The sequence below is a fragment of the Lepidochelys kempii genome, chromosome 7 (genome assembly GCF_965140265.1).
Source record: "Lepidochelys kempii isolate rLepKem1 chromosome 7, rLepKem1.hap2, whole genome shotgun sequence".
NCBI classification, from domain to species: Eukaryota; Metazoa; Chordata; order Testudines; family Cheloniidae; genus Lepidochelys; species Lepidochelys kempii.
In genome coordinates, this window is record NC_133262.1 from 32431524 (window position 1) to 32446073 (window position 14550).

Sequence of the window (14550 nt, forward strand, 5' to 3'; positions counted from 1 at the left end):
CACTGTCATGTAATTAGGATATGTTTTGTACAAAGTAAGCCTTGTGAGGTATCGTTCTAAAAGTCTTGATCCATTAGACAGTAATATCTCATCAGATTGTATGTGCTATTGTCGTATGTGAAGTTCTGAAGCTTGGCTATGTATGTGTTACTGAAACATGTCGTGAGGTTGAAAACACCCACAAGCAGCCTTTCAGGTACAACAGTAAAAAGGCCAAACAATGTTAATGGCTTATTGAGGAAATACACACAAGCACAAGGATTACCCCAGGAACTGTGTACAATAGAAACTTCTCAGAGATAGCACTACACGATGGGAACAGTTTGACCCAGGTCACAGCAAAAGAGCTTTCCAGTAAGTGGGAAGAAAGTATAAAAGGGGGGAAATGACATTATGGGGAGACCTCACTCTCCCTACAACACCACACCTGGAAACACCTGAGGAACAAAGACTGAACTGTGGGAAGTGATGGTCACAGGCTAGAAGGATTTTTAGTCTGTGTATGAAATCCTGGGAAAGCCAAAACAACTTGTGTCTGAAGAATCTGCCAGCCCATTTATCACTCAGGGTAAGAATTTGCTAATTTATATCCTTCCTATCTAGTGTGTTAAGCTCAGTTTGCGTTTTTTGTTTATTTACTAAGGTAATCTGCTTTGTTCTGTTTGTTATCCCTTATTGTCGCTTAAAATTTACCTTTTGTAGTTAAACAAGACATAAATTTATTTCAAAACCCAGTTTGTGCAATTCATATCAGGGTGGGGAAGCTGTGCATATCTCCCTCCACCTTGAGGGAGGGGGCTATTTTTATGAGCTTAAGCTGTACAGATGTCTCTATACAATGAAAGACCATATGATTTTGGGTTTACACCCCAAAGGAAGTGTGCACGTGAGTGCTGGATAAAGTCCTGACATGAATCCTCCCACACAGCTGATTTCAGTTTGTGTCTGCAGCTGGGTGTGGCCTTACCTGTGTGTGTGCTAGAGAAGACTTGAGGGCCTAGCATAGCAAGGACTGGGTGAGGAAGCCCAGGCTGGTGGAATGGGCGGGCTCAGTGGAACCCCAGCATATCAAGTGGCATCCTGGACGGGGTGTCCAACCCATCACAGGGAAAATAATCCATTCTTTGTCTGTTTGGACTGTGAGTTCTTCCAGACTGGAACTGTCTTTCACTGTGCAGCACCCAGCACAATGGGAGCCCTGATCTCAGTCGGGGTGTGTGCAGCGTGTGGCACCATGGGGCCCTGATCTCAGTCAGGGTTGTGCTGTGCCTGGTACAGGACCTCACTCATTCTCAATCCAGTGTCTAGGCTCTACCCACCCACAAAATTCAGTGCCAGGCAGGGGGAAGGCTGTAAAGGGGGGTCTGCTCCCATTCTGGCTAAATCCTCTCCCACCAAATGGAACACTCCTGTCTGTTGCCTGCCCAAGGGAGCCCACTGGGTTTCCGTGGCTCATTAATGCCACATGGTCTCAGAAGCGTTCGTGATGTGGGGCAACTGGAGCGGGACTAAGTGGACTCCACAGCTTCCAACCATGTGAGCCATCACCTGGGAATGACTGTTAGTCATGGGGGCGAATAGAAACACGAGCCCTAGAGGGAAATGCCCCAGGATCCCATTCCCCACCATCCCTACCAAGCCAGCACCCCACCCTGGGACTGGATTGTTGCAAGCACCCTCCAGAGGGGAAAGGGTCTGTGTCCCATTTCCCATTTTGTGACCTGGCTACTTGCCCACCCCCCTTCCCCCCGCACCTCAGTAGATGAGTAATGCTTCTGAGAAGTATGTCCTCTGCTGGACCTTGTTCCCTTCCCTACTTCCTCCATGTTCTCAGACTCCCACCTGACTCTGCCCTGGATGCTGGTCAAAGATTTACCAGGGCCAAAGGCTAGATAGATTGACTGCTATACGAACCAGGGGCTCTGGAGAAGAAGAGCAACCAGGCAGTCAGGAAGAGGTTTCCTCACAGCCTCCATGGCCCCTGGAGTCCAGCTGGAGAAGGAGCAATGCATGGGCTTCTTCCAAATCATCCTCATCGCCCTGGTCTTCCTCCCTCTCCTCATGGTAGCCTCCCATAACTTCCTGCAGAACTTCACAGCTGCTGTCCCCAGGCACTGGTGCTACATCCCGGTGGGAGACAATGACACCACAGAGGTGACAGGAGACCTGCTGAAGATCTATGTTCCTATGGATGACAACCAGGAGCCAGACAGATGCCTGCGGTTCAGCACCCCACAGTGGCAGCTCCTGGCCCCCAACGGAACCAGCACCAATACCACTGAGCCCTGCCTGGATGGGTGGGCGTACGACAGGAGTGTCTTCAACTCCACCATCATCACTGAGGTACAGAGGGGAGCATGAGGGATCATTTCAGGGGAGTGGGGACCTGGAGCTGTGACAACATCATGGGCTGGTTATCTATCCTTCCACCTACCCACCTGTCCATTCACCTACCCATCTATCTATGTCCCTATCCAACCACCTATCCATCCATCGACCCCACCCCCTCGGTTTTGTGCTCTCACCCATAGTATCTCAGCCTGTTTCATGCATTAGACTGGCATAGTAAGGTGCCTACTGCACGACATGGCATCTCTGGCTCTCCTTCCTCTTGGGAGTATACAGACTGTGCTTGATGTAGGGGCTGTTGGATCAGCTTGGTGGCAAAGCGTTATCTAACAAGCAGCGGGGCTATTGGGCTGTGGCTTAGCTTTAGCGTCATGTCCTCTGGAAGTTCTCCCCTGGGTCTGAACCATGCCTTATCTCTGTGGCAGCTAGCCTGTGCTTTGTGGTCGCCCTGGCCCTTCAGGAGCTCCCTCCCTTGGCCGGCCCTACATGGAGGAGATGTCTCCGCTGTAGCTATGATCTGATCCATGAATGCCTATGTAGACCAGGACCAAGGCTGTGACCTGGCAGGGCCTGGAGCAAAGGGTGGGTGCTCACAGCCTGGTGGTGCAGGGACCCCCGTGCTGCCCTGACTCATTGGAAGGAGCCCTTGCATTGACTGCACAGTCAACACCAGCCAGGAGGTGACGCAGGGCGGGGCTTCTGAGCCAGCTGGAGGTGGGAGGAGCTAGCCTGGAGGCTGCCTGGTCAGCCAAGGTCCATGATGACTCAGTGAGACCCTGAGATGCCCCCTCGGAGGTTTCATCACCTAAGCAAGGCCCAGCTAGTTCAGTAGTTGGGAGACCTTGAAGGAGTGCCCAGCTTCTCTGGGGAGCCAGGTGAGGGGCTCACTAGGGCTGCTTTTCCCATGGAGTCTGGGCTGATTGTGCTGCTGCAGGGAGAAGGGAGGTGGCTCCCTAGGGGGTGCTCTTAGTGCTGACCCCAGCAGTAGGGGATGTCGTGTCACAGGGTGGCTCAGCAGGGGATACTCTCCCCTCTGAACTGGAACTGTCCCCAGCGTGGCACCGAGAGGCTCTGTGCTTCAGGGAGCTGGGTGAGGGGGGACCTCAGTAGGGGGCACTGCCCCCTCGCAGGCAGTGCTGACTCCAGTACCCCAGTGCAGTGCTAGGGGTTGCTGTGCTGAAGGGAATGGGGTGCTGCCCAAGGGCCTGTGTCTCTGTGCCCCTCCTGCCAGCCCACAGGGGCCTGCTGTGGCAGAAATTCAGCCTTAGCCACCCCTCTGAGAGCTGGGATAATGGATGACAGTCCTAGTGTCTTCCTTGGCGTGGATCCTGTTCCAATCCCTTCTCCTGCTCTTAGCTCATCCATGACATGTCGTGCTGCCAGCTGCCCCTTGCCCAGCTGGGTTACACAGTAACCCGCTTTGAACAACCCATGATCCCCGGGTGCAGGCCCCACCCATCATTCCAGACTCCAGATTTGGGGGATGGAGGGGGACATGGACGGGGATGCTGTCCTGTCCCCCCAGCCCTTGTGCGGGGCGGTGGAAACTCAGCTCTTCCTGGCTGCATGGACAGTGCCGGGCCAAGGCGGGGATAAGGGCTTTGTTGTCAGCAATGGGTGGCACAAGGGAGTGAGTTGGAATCAGCAGGGCATAAAAGGGACAGAGGGCATTTGAAGGGCATGGGTGCTGGCAGGCTTGGGCACAATATGTGGGGGTCACAGGGCTCAGGTGGGCATGGGAGCTGCAGGTGGGCATGCACAGCAAGGGAGGTTTTGAGTGGCAGAGGTGGGCATAGACAGCAGGGGCAGCTGGGATGGCGCTGGTGGGGATGGACAGGAGGAACAGCTGGGATGGCCCAGCTGGGCTCTGACCAAGTGGGCCCAGGTGGGTGCAGGTGAGCTCAGATGGCACAGTAGCATTGGGGTGTAGGCTCTTCTCAGTCTGTTGCATTCTGGGTCGTCCTCCCCTCGCTCCCCCTAGATATGGAGGTGCTGCTGATTACCCTGACTGCTGCCAAGGTACAGATACTAGCCAGGGCTCAGGTAGCTCAGGTGGGCACTGGAGCCATAGGTGTGGTTCCTGGCCCTTTGTGCCAGCTGTGTCCCTGGAGCCCATCTGACTATGCAGTCAGCCCTTTGCCCAGCAGTGCAGGGTGCCATGGGGCATCCTTGGATTCACACCCCTCTCCCCACTCCTCCCCAGTGGCACCTGGTCTGTGGCCAGCGGGCTCTCAAGGATTTTGCCCAGTCCATTTACATGGCGGGGGTGCTGGTGGGAGCGCTGGTCTACGGGGGCCTGGCAGATAGGTGAGTAAAACAATATCCCCCTTCCCCGCCCTCCTGGAGCACCCCATGCATCCATCCAGCCTGGTATCCCCATCCCACATCAGCCCCACGGGCTCATCCAGCCTAGCATCCTCCCTCCCATCCCCCGTCCCCCCCCAGATCAGCCCAGACTGGTATCCCCCCTGCATCAGCCCCATGGGCCCATCCAGCCTAGTATCCCCTCCGCATTGCCCCCCTCCAGATCAGCCCCATGGGCCCATCCAGCCCATATCCCCCCTTTCGCCAATGGTATTGTCTCCCCTGCTGCAGGCTGGGGCGCCGGGCACTGCTGCTCTGGTCCCTGCTGCTGGTGGGTGTGATGGGCACCGGCGCTGCCTTCGCCCCCAACCTGGCAGCCTACTGTGCCTTCCGCTTCTTCAGTGGCACGGGTACCGCGGGCTTCATCCTCAACAGCATCAGCCTGAGTGAGTGGGGGGAGGGCTGGGGGCAGAGAGCTGGCATGGGGGGGGCTGAGTGTGAGGGTACGGGACCTGGGCGACTGGGGTGTGGGTGTGTGAAGAATGGGGGGACAGTGGGGTGTGTGTGTGCATAAGGGGAGATGTTCGTGGGGGGGCTGGAGGTGTGGCTTGTGGGGGAGTTGTGATGGGGGCTTTGTGTGGGAGTGACTGCGTGGGATTTTTGGGGGGCTGTGTGGGAGGGGGGAATGTGAGGGAGGTTGTTTGGGGAGGGGAGGGAAGTGTTTATGGAAGTCCTGGGGGTGGGTTCTATGTGTGGGTGCATAGGGGGCAGCTCTCCCCACACTGCTCCGTCCTGGGCCCACCCAGTGCAGAAGGGTGCAGGGTTGAGCACCACTCCCCAAAGTTGGGCAGGCAGGTTGAGGTTGGAGGGTGCTGCACCTCACCCTACTCCTTGCCCCCAGCCATGGAGTGGATCCCATCCCAGTCCTGGGCCACGGTAGCCACCATCCTTGCCTGCAGCCTGACGCTGGGCCAGCTGGTCCTGGCTGGACTGGCATACAGCATCCGCGACTGGCGCCAGCTGCAGCTGGCATCCTCAGCACCCTTCTTTCTCTTCTTCCTCTACAGCTGGTAGGTGCCCTTGGGGCTGAGGGGCAGGGGGACCACACATTCATCGGGAGCCACGGCTCCAGGTAGGGATGGCATTATGGGCTCAGGAGCCGCAGGGCGCCGTGTCTGGGAGCCCAGAGGGGACCCACACCCTATGGCAGTGGTAGCCTGTTGCCTGGTCCAAATGAAGACCCTCAACCCTGTTCCCCTCTGGCAGGGTCTCCATTTGGCTAAACCAACTGGCAGGAGAGCACAGAATCCCAGATCTGTTGCCCAGAGCCCAGCGGACGTGAGTGCCCAGTTGTCAGCAGGCACCATGCCCTCCCCTCCCTCTCTCTCTCTCTCTGAGCCCCAGTCCAACCCCTCCCTTCCCCAGGTGGATCCCAGAGTCCGCGCGCTGGCTCATCGTCAACCACAGGCCTGAGATGGCGCTGAGGAACCTACGACGGGTGGCCTGGATCAATGGCGAGAAGCTGGAGGGGGAGGGCATCTCCCTGGAGGTGAGGGGCACAGGGTACCTTGTGGGGTCTAGTCGCTAGAGAAGGGCGGGGCTAGAAGTCAGAACTCCTGGGTTCTATGCCTGGCTCTGGGAGGGGAGTGGGGTCCAGTGGTTAGAGTTGAGGGGGCTGGGTGTCAAGTCCCAGGGTTCTTCTTCCCTGGCTTTGCCCATCTCCCCCTCTGGAGAGGAGGTATGATTTCTCCACCCTGGTCTCAGCTCCAATCGTCTCTCCCTCCCCAGACACTGAGGCTGGAAATGCAGCAGAAGAAAGAGAGCTTGGGGCCCTCCCGGCACTCTGCCCTGGGGCTGTTCCGGACAGCGCCCATGCGTGGGGTCACCTGCTGCCTTATGCTGGCCTGGTAAGGGGCTCCCCTTGCCCCCATCTGTATCCTCCAGGCTAACAATACTAGTGCGATAAACTGACTGGGGAGGGTAGTTGCACCATTGTCTCTTGTTGAGTGGGATTCCCCTGGGCTTAGATGGCAGGAGGATCTGAGTTCTAGTCCCCACGCTGCTTAGCCCCCCAGAGGATTCCATGCTCAGGATGGGAGCAGAGTGTTTATCCCCACAGCACTGATTTAAGCTAAGAGGAGGTATGGGGGAGGCTCAACTTTGCTTGGGTCCCCCAGTGGCTGGGTTTGTCATGGGGCAGAGAGTTTCTTCAGTGGGGAGAACCCCCTAGAAGTAAATGTGGGTGTCACAAAAACCCTGTCAGGATTCCCCCCATGTGAACAGGAAAGTCCCACCCCCATCCCCGAGCAGCTGGAGACAGAGACAGATAGAAATGGGGAGGGAGAACCAGACAGACCAGAGGAGGGGGAGAGACGGAGGGAGAGACAAACAGACGGGAATGGGGCTGGGAGATAGTCACACACTCTCCCCCTTTGAGCCTCCCTCACCCCAGTTCTCCCCACCCCCATCCGGCAGGTTCTCCAACAGCTTCTCTTACTACCACCTGGCCCTGGACCTGCAGCGCTTCGGGGACATCAGCATCTTCCTGGTGCAGCTGATCTTTGGCGCTGTGGACGTGCCCTTCCGCATGCTGGTGGCCGTGGCCGCCAACCGCCTGGGGCGCCGGCTCACGCAGGCTGCCTGTCTGTTCCTGGGGGGACTTTTCATCCTGGCAAGCATCCCCGTGCCGCAGGGTGAGTCCAGCACGTTCGCCCAAGTCGGCACACCGTTCCCCACTGCCCTGGGCTTCACCAGCTCGGAGCCCCGCCCAGATCAGACCCATGGGCCTGGCCAGCCCAGTAGCCCCCACTTCCTGCCGTCTCGGATCAGACCAATGGGTCCATCCAGCCTGGTATCCCGTCCTCCCTGCTGTGCAGGAAACCGAGCCAGTGATGGTGTGGTGGAAGCTGGGGCAGCTTTGGGAGTGGGAAGGAGGTTCGGCCAGTGGCCGAGATTGTAGCCCTACAGGTGGCCCAGGGGACTGGCAAGTGACCAGTGCCCCTGCCCAGCTATGGTGCCATGCAGCCCCAGCGCGGCGGGTTTGGTCCTGGGCTGCCCATCACCCAATGCTGGGTCTCTGAGTTAGTGACAGGCACCTCCAGAGCAAAAATCTGCATTCTGGGTCATCCTCCCCTTGCTCCCCCTAGACATGGAGGTGCTGCTGATTGCCCTGACTGTCCTCGGAAAAGGGCTCTTCTCCTCCTCCTCCAGCTGCTCCTACCTGTACACCACAGAGCTCTACCCTACCGTCATCAGGTGAGTGGGGTGGCACCCTCTGCTGGACAGCATCAATGGAGGCAGCATTGCCTGAAGCACAGGGAGCAGGGCTGGGAGTCAGGCCTCCCGGGTTCTAATGACTTGGCATGTTCAATCTAATCCCCCGCCACATGGTGAGGAATGATGCCATGAGGCCCAGCCTAAGGTACAAGGTACAAGACGTCCCTCCCTGGGGTTCCCCCCTCATTCAGCTAGCCGCTCCAGTCCCTCCTCAGCCGGGACATGGCTGAGCTCTGTGGGTGTCTCCCCTCGTCTGCACCCTCCGGTCCTGCTGGGGTCCTCCTGAATCCTGCTGAACCTCTCCATTTGGCTGGGACACTCCCGATTTCAGCTACCCCCACCTGGGTCTCAAGTGCTGCTTTAGTGTCCCATTGGGGGAGCCCTGGAGCTGTGCCTGGGGCAGATCTTGATGGAGGGAGGGGGCCAGTGATGTATCCAATGGGGAGGAAGAGCTGAGAACTGATGGGTCTGGAGTGGGAATGAATAGATTTGACTGCAAGGGGGTTATGCAAATAAACAGTTGCTTATTCATAAAATATGCAAATTAGACCATCTGCTCATTTGTATAAAGTATCCAGCCTTAATGGGATTGCTCAATTCTCTGTGGCTTCCCCTTCTCCCCAGGCAAACAGGGTTGGGGGTCACCAACATGATGGCTCGTCTGGGAGCGGTGGCAGCCCCCATGGTGCAGATGACCCAGGCCTTTGTCTCCTTCCTGCCCCTGCTCCTGTTCGGGGCAGTGCCCATCACAGCTGGCATCCTGGTCAATTGCTTACCAGAGACCTTGGGGGTCCCACTAGCCGACACGATGATGCAGGTGGAGGACAGGTGTGTACAATGGGCACTGTGTGAGGGCTGGGGGCTGGGCGTGGGATGGATTGTGTGTGTCTGAGGATGAGTGTATGTGTGTGAACCTGAGAGTGTGTGTACATGGACACAGGTGTGTGAATGTATGATAGATGGATGCAGTGTGTGTGGATGGATAGAGGGGTGTCTATGGGGATGGCTGGATAGATAGCTGGGGTGTTTGGGATGACTGGGGTGTGTATACATGGCGATAGATGGATAGCTAGCTAGCTAGGAGGTGTGTATGGGGACGGATAGAAGGACAGATCTTAAACACTTTACACAAGCCTTGGATGAAAGGACAAAGAGTCATTAATTATTAATTGTTGTTTTTAATGATCCAGCTGTTTGGTGCTTTTGTTCTTCTCTTCTCCCTTTGTTTTCAGAGCAAGAAAGAAAAGGAGCAAGAAAGAGGAACTGAAAACCAAATTCTAAACACAGGCTCGTGTGTCAGGCACTGGACTGGGATTCTGGAGACCTGAGTTCAAATCCTGGCTCCCTGTGTGACCTAGGGCATGTCACTTCATTGCTTGGTGCTCAATTTCCTCATCTGTAAAGTGTGGCTAATGATGCTTCCCTGCCCAGTGGGGATTATGGGGATAAATCTATTAATATGTGGGAGGCTCAGATACTAGCATGATAGGCCCCACTGCAGAACTAGATAGAGATAGAACCAGACAACCAGCTTTTTATCACAGAAGCAAAATCTTGAAAGGGTCCTTTTTGTCTGGGATTCTCCAGCTTAGATTTTTAGTTTTTTTGGTGCTCATTTGCCACAGGATCAAGAGGGGAGACATTTCTTCCCACTAGGATGACTGTAAACCCTGAGAGAGCTAGCATATTTAAGTCTTTCCGGCAGGTATCCAATACTACCATGGAATTGACCCGCTTGCAGTGCTTTTCACAGTTGATTTACACATGGCTCATCAGGGACTAGCAAATGCTGGGGCAGAATTGGTAGATTGGATTCTGAATCAATTTGCTTAGCACATATTAACGTGACGGTGTTTTATTCTGTATACTTAACCTTCCTCCGTATCCACTAGCTGCATGGAAAATTCCCTTTGCTAGGAAGGGTTTTGACATGGAAAGCCTTTTGTGTGACCTCAGTTGAAATGCACCTTTTTAATATTGCTGCCCCTTGGCCATAGCTGGTGTCAGAACCTTGTAAATTGGTTTCCTATCAGAGGAGAAGTAAATGAGACAGACTCAGTGGGTATTTTCTTAATGTAGCTTGTTTATCCCCTGTGCTATATGCACCAGTCCTGGAACAGAGGTGGACAAAAACAGCACGACAGACAATCCGTTCTTTCTGTAAACTCTGCCCAAACACCCATGCCCAGTTCCCAGGGAGCTGCTCTGTCCCCCAGAACGGATGCGATTTAAAAAGATAAAAGCAAAGAGCAGCACATCTGGAAAGAAAAGAACTGCATTACAAAACCAACAATGATACAGTGTGGCTTCAAAGACTGAACACTGGGGAAAATAAATTGTAAGGCTATGTGTGACAGTGCCATCTGGTGATACTCCCCCATAGCAATATTAGCTGACCAGAAGCCATGCTGAGGAATCAATAGGATGATCTTCTTCCTGAAGTTGTACTGACTGCAGTGGTCCAAGACTGGGGTTAGTATAGACCATATGCAGCGTGTGTTTGCTATGTTAAGTAACCAGGTGGGACAGCCACCTGCTAACACCCTGGAGTCACAAACTGGTCCAATTCTGGTTTTCAAACGGGCACTGGTTTGTTGTGATGGGCTCCAATTGCTGGATCCCCCATGCTGCTTAGCCCCCTATGTCTGGGTAGTGACTGATCCCTGTCCCTGTACTGGGTCTCCCAGGGATATACCCCAAGTCTGACACCCTTCTTGAGCAGTGGGACTTCAGCTGCCTAGACCCTGGAAACAGTGCCCCAGTCCTCCCAAGTCCCAAAGTTGCTTATATATTTCTCCCCTGGAGTCTACCTGGCTGTGGGAACCCTGGTTTTCTTAGTTACACCATTCAGGGATAACTCAGCAGTAAAGGAAGGAAGTGCACAGACTTAGCAAAGGAATTTCTTATACACGCTCTCTGAAAGCATTGGAGAATTACAGGTTTATGGAAAACAGCAAACGCCTGCACCCCATCCCCTCTCTCTAATCTCAGCCTCCTTTACAAGACCCTGGGTTTGGTCCCAGCCCTTTGTGGAGGCAAGCGTTCCTTCTGGGCCTTGTGTCTGTGGCCATGGAAATGCCACCCTCTGACTGGGAGAAGCACAGTCTCTGCCCCTTTGGATCAAGTGCAGCCATGTGTTCAGGCTTCTGGGGAGAGCGATTCCCTTTGGCCCTGCCAGTAGCTACCTGATTGTTTCCCCAAGAGACAGCCATTCAGTGCTGATGGCCTTTGATCACTCGGTCACAGCTCACAAACTCTCACAGCAGGTGTGGGTGTTCAGAAGTTCGCACTGGTATTTGGGATTTGCATTTCAGCTGTGCCGAGGAGCCCCACTCACGGGCCAGGGCTCCGTTGTGCTAGGTGCTGTACATTATTATTTCATAGCTGGTGGAGGCCAAGCTGTACACCTGATGAGAGAGAACAGCATCATATTACTGCCTGTGATTTTCCTAAGCAGCAGTAGGTGGCTCTACAGAGCTTCCTCTGCCTGCTGCACCAAATTGGCCTTACTGAAGTGGAAACTGGGCTCTTCTGGTTTTCCGAATTTCCCCATGATCCAGAGGGTGCTGCCCACTAAGACCTAGAACAGTCCCTGAAATGTTGGAATTCATTGTTCCCTTGTGGGCACTGATTTTGTGATTGCTGAGGAGCCTGCGGAGTTGCCTGTTGGAGACAGGTGGAAAATAAGATTATGGTTAGAAAATAAGATGACTACTGTATTTGTGACATTCCCCTCTGGTGTTATCCGGACCAGTGATCTGCTAGGTCACTCCAATCCTTGACTTTGGGAGCCAGCCTTACCCTGCTCTGCTGTGAGAACCCCCTCTCCTGGGCTGTTCACGCACAGCCTCTGGCATGTCAGCTGCTCCTGGGATTGTGCAATCGAATGACACTAGCCAATATCTCCGGTCCCAGACACAACCCTAGGAACCTCCGTCTTGCAGTGTCCAGTTATGCCCGCTGGACACCCCAAGCTTATATGAGTTCATCAATTTAACAAAGAAATGGATATGTACCAGGCTTGTTATCCCAAGGGGAGTCTCTGACACATTTCAAACCGAACACACTGCTTCAGGTAGAACAAACACATTTATTAACTACAAAGATAGATTTTAAGTGGTATTAAGGCAAAAAGAGTGGTTACCAAAATAAAATAAAATATAAACATGCAGTCTAAACTCTCAACCCTATTAGATTGGGCAACATCTAGATTAAGCAGTTTTTCTCACCCTGGATATTGCAGTCCTTAAAATATAGATTTGTTCCTTAAACCTGGGCCAATCTCCTCTGTTGGAGTCTTGTCTTCTTCTCAGTGTCTTAGTTGCTTGAAGCGAAGGGGGCGGCAGGAGAAGGGCCCAGTATGTGTCCACTCTGTCTGTTTTATACCCTCAGTCCATGTGCTTGGGGAGCACATGTCCAGGCATGTCAGGGGGACATTGCTGAGTCTCTCCAAGCAAGGTTGAGCAATTCCCCTAGTGTGGCCTCATGCAGGTGAATCAGTGCATTGTAGTTCCCTTGCTGGACTATGGATGTTGATGGGTTGTTTGACACTTCACCTGTTGCCTCTGGGGAGCTAATATCTGGCTGATTCCCCAATTTACAGCATGTTTTAGTGACCACCGTACAACAAAATTCTTATAACTTCATATGCATTAATGATACGCATATATGGATAGAGAAATGACTTTCAGCAGATCATAACCTTTCCCCTGATACCTTACCAGGCATGCTTTATATGTAAGATCATGATTATATGAAAATGAGGAATATAGGGACTTCAGTACGCTCCCCCAAGGTATAGAATGTCACACTATTGTTATTTGTTCTCTGTACTGAAGTAGCACTAGGAGTTGCAATCACGGACCAGGCCCCAATTGTGCTAGGAGCTGTACAAACACAGAACAAGTATAGGAAAGGAATTGTCTAACCACAGCTGAAGCTGCTGTCCATCGTGGATTCTCCACAATCTTCCTGCTTTCCTTGTGGAAGATTTGGTTTGTGGGGTTTTGGCAGCTGCCAGGAGAATTTGGGGAGACCATAAGATGCCACAGCATCCCCTCCATGTGCCATGCTGCTGCCTGGGTTGCCATGATGTTGTTGAGCTCGATGCTGCAGCAGCGTATGGACACCAGCTTGCACTGCTGTGCTACATTGCATGTGCTGCCAGGGTGGCATTTCTGCACCACCACCGGGAGGACATTCTAGTGCAATTGGGTGAAGTTCTGACAATGCCTTACTGGCTTTTATCCATGCCAGTTGTTGACATTTTCCTGGGGTGCAATGGCATTGTAACCACACGATGCAGCACCTTGACATCACAACACAGCTAATCGGAATGTGATATCAGACTGTGACACAGTGACATCACAGAACAGCACTGTAACATCATGAGGGAGCACACTAACATCACAATACAGCTAGCATGAAGGTATCACAGTCTTACACAGTGACATAATATAGTACTAGAACATCACAAGGGCAATGCAATGACATCACAATGCTGCACTATGACATCAAAATACAGTGCTATGATATCACAATGTAACACAGTGATGTTACGATGCAGCACTGTTATAGTGGTTGTTCATCAAGTTTAGTATGGTAGTGCCTAAGGACCAGCCAAGAATGGTACCCCATTGTGCTAAGCCCTGCACAAACACAGCGTAGCAGGGAGACTCTGCCTCTGTGATCTTACAATCGCAATAGATCAGACAGACATAGCTTGGGGGAAGGGGTATCCTACACAGGCAGAGCAATCTATATGGTGGCAGCAAATAGCATGTTAGTTTAATGATTTTTGGGGGTGGGGAGGGTTTATCTCGGATCGGAGAGGCTAAATGGGAAGAAAGATGTAGAAAAGGATGATGAGGGGGACAGGGCAGGGGAGGAGAGGGTAAGAGAGACAGGTGTAGAGTTAAGCAGGATGAAGAGAGTGTGAGGGAGGTAGAGGGTTAGAGCAAACAGCCAATCAGCACATGGCAGAGAAAGTCCAACCAAAACTGTGGGCAGTTCTCTGGCTGTCCAAAGGTCCTTGTTTTGGCTGCTTTTGCTCCTTCCAGCTGGAGTTTCTGGTTGGTTTAATAGTTTCACAGTTTAAGGCTAGAAGGGACCATTAGATTATGTAGTCTGACTTCCTCTATGTCACAGGCCAGAGAATTTCACCCAGCTACCCCTATATTAAGCTCAAATATTTTAGTTAACATCACAGCTAAAGCATTTCAGTCCTGGGGAGACTGAACTGTTATGTGCTACAGGCATGGCCCTGGCTGGGCCCCATTTTATTATGGCATCATACAGAGGTGAAATGACACCACAAAGGAGCACAGTGACATCACCACAGAGAATGATGGCATCACACCACTGAGAGCACAACCTTATTGCATCTTGTTAAGTCCCAGCCAATGTTTAATTCAACCTTTCCCATCCCTCACCATGTCCCCTTCCAGGCATGGTATTATCTGGGGCTCTTGGCTGATGAGCCAGTGGCTAGGCTGCATGTTTGGGACTCAAAAGACCCATGCCCAAGTCTAGTCTCTGCTATTTATTTGCATGTGACCTTGGGCAAATCACTTAGCCTCTGCCTTCCTTCCCTGTCTGTAAAATGGGGCCCTAAGGAACGAT

General features: G+C 53.1%; 1 protein-coding gene across 4 annotated transcripts; it reads left to right on the plus strand.

Moving 5' to 3' along the window:
* Window positions 1-1783: 1783 nt before the first annotated feature.
* Window positions 1784-10278, plus strand: LOC140914349 (solute carrier family 22 member 6-B-like). 4 transcript variants are annotated; one of them, XM_073351925.1, is made up of 10 exons: window positions 1784-2343; window positions 4945-5099; window positions 5555-5785; window positions 5920-5991; window positions 6079-6202; window positions 6442-6560; window positions 7129-7346; window positions 7800-7908; window positions 8554-8757; window positions 9162-10278. In XM_073351925.1, exons 1-10 carry the CDS (start codon window positions 1975-1977, stop codon window positions 9208-9210), a joined length of 1650 nt encoding a protein of 549 aa, XP_073208026.1. In that variant the 5' UTR covers window positions 1784-1974; the 3' UTR covers window positions 9211-10278. The 4 variants fall into 4 exon arrangements, with proteins under 4 accessions (XP_073208026.1, XP_073208027.1, XP_073208029.1 ...); XM_073351926.1 differs by lacking the exon at window positions 5920-5991 and adding an exon at window positions 4553-4656 and having other exon boundaries at window positions 1789-2343; window positions 5555-5723; XM_073351927.1 differs by lacking the exons at window positions 1784-2343; window positions 5920-5991 and adding exons at window positions 3590-3979; window positions 4553-4656 and having other exon boundaries at window positions 5555-5723.
* Window positions 10279-14550: the final 4272 nt, after the last annotated feature.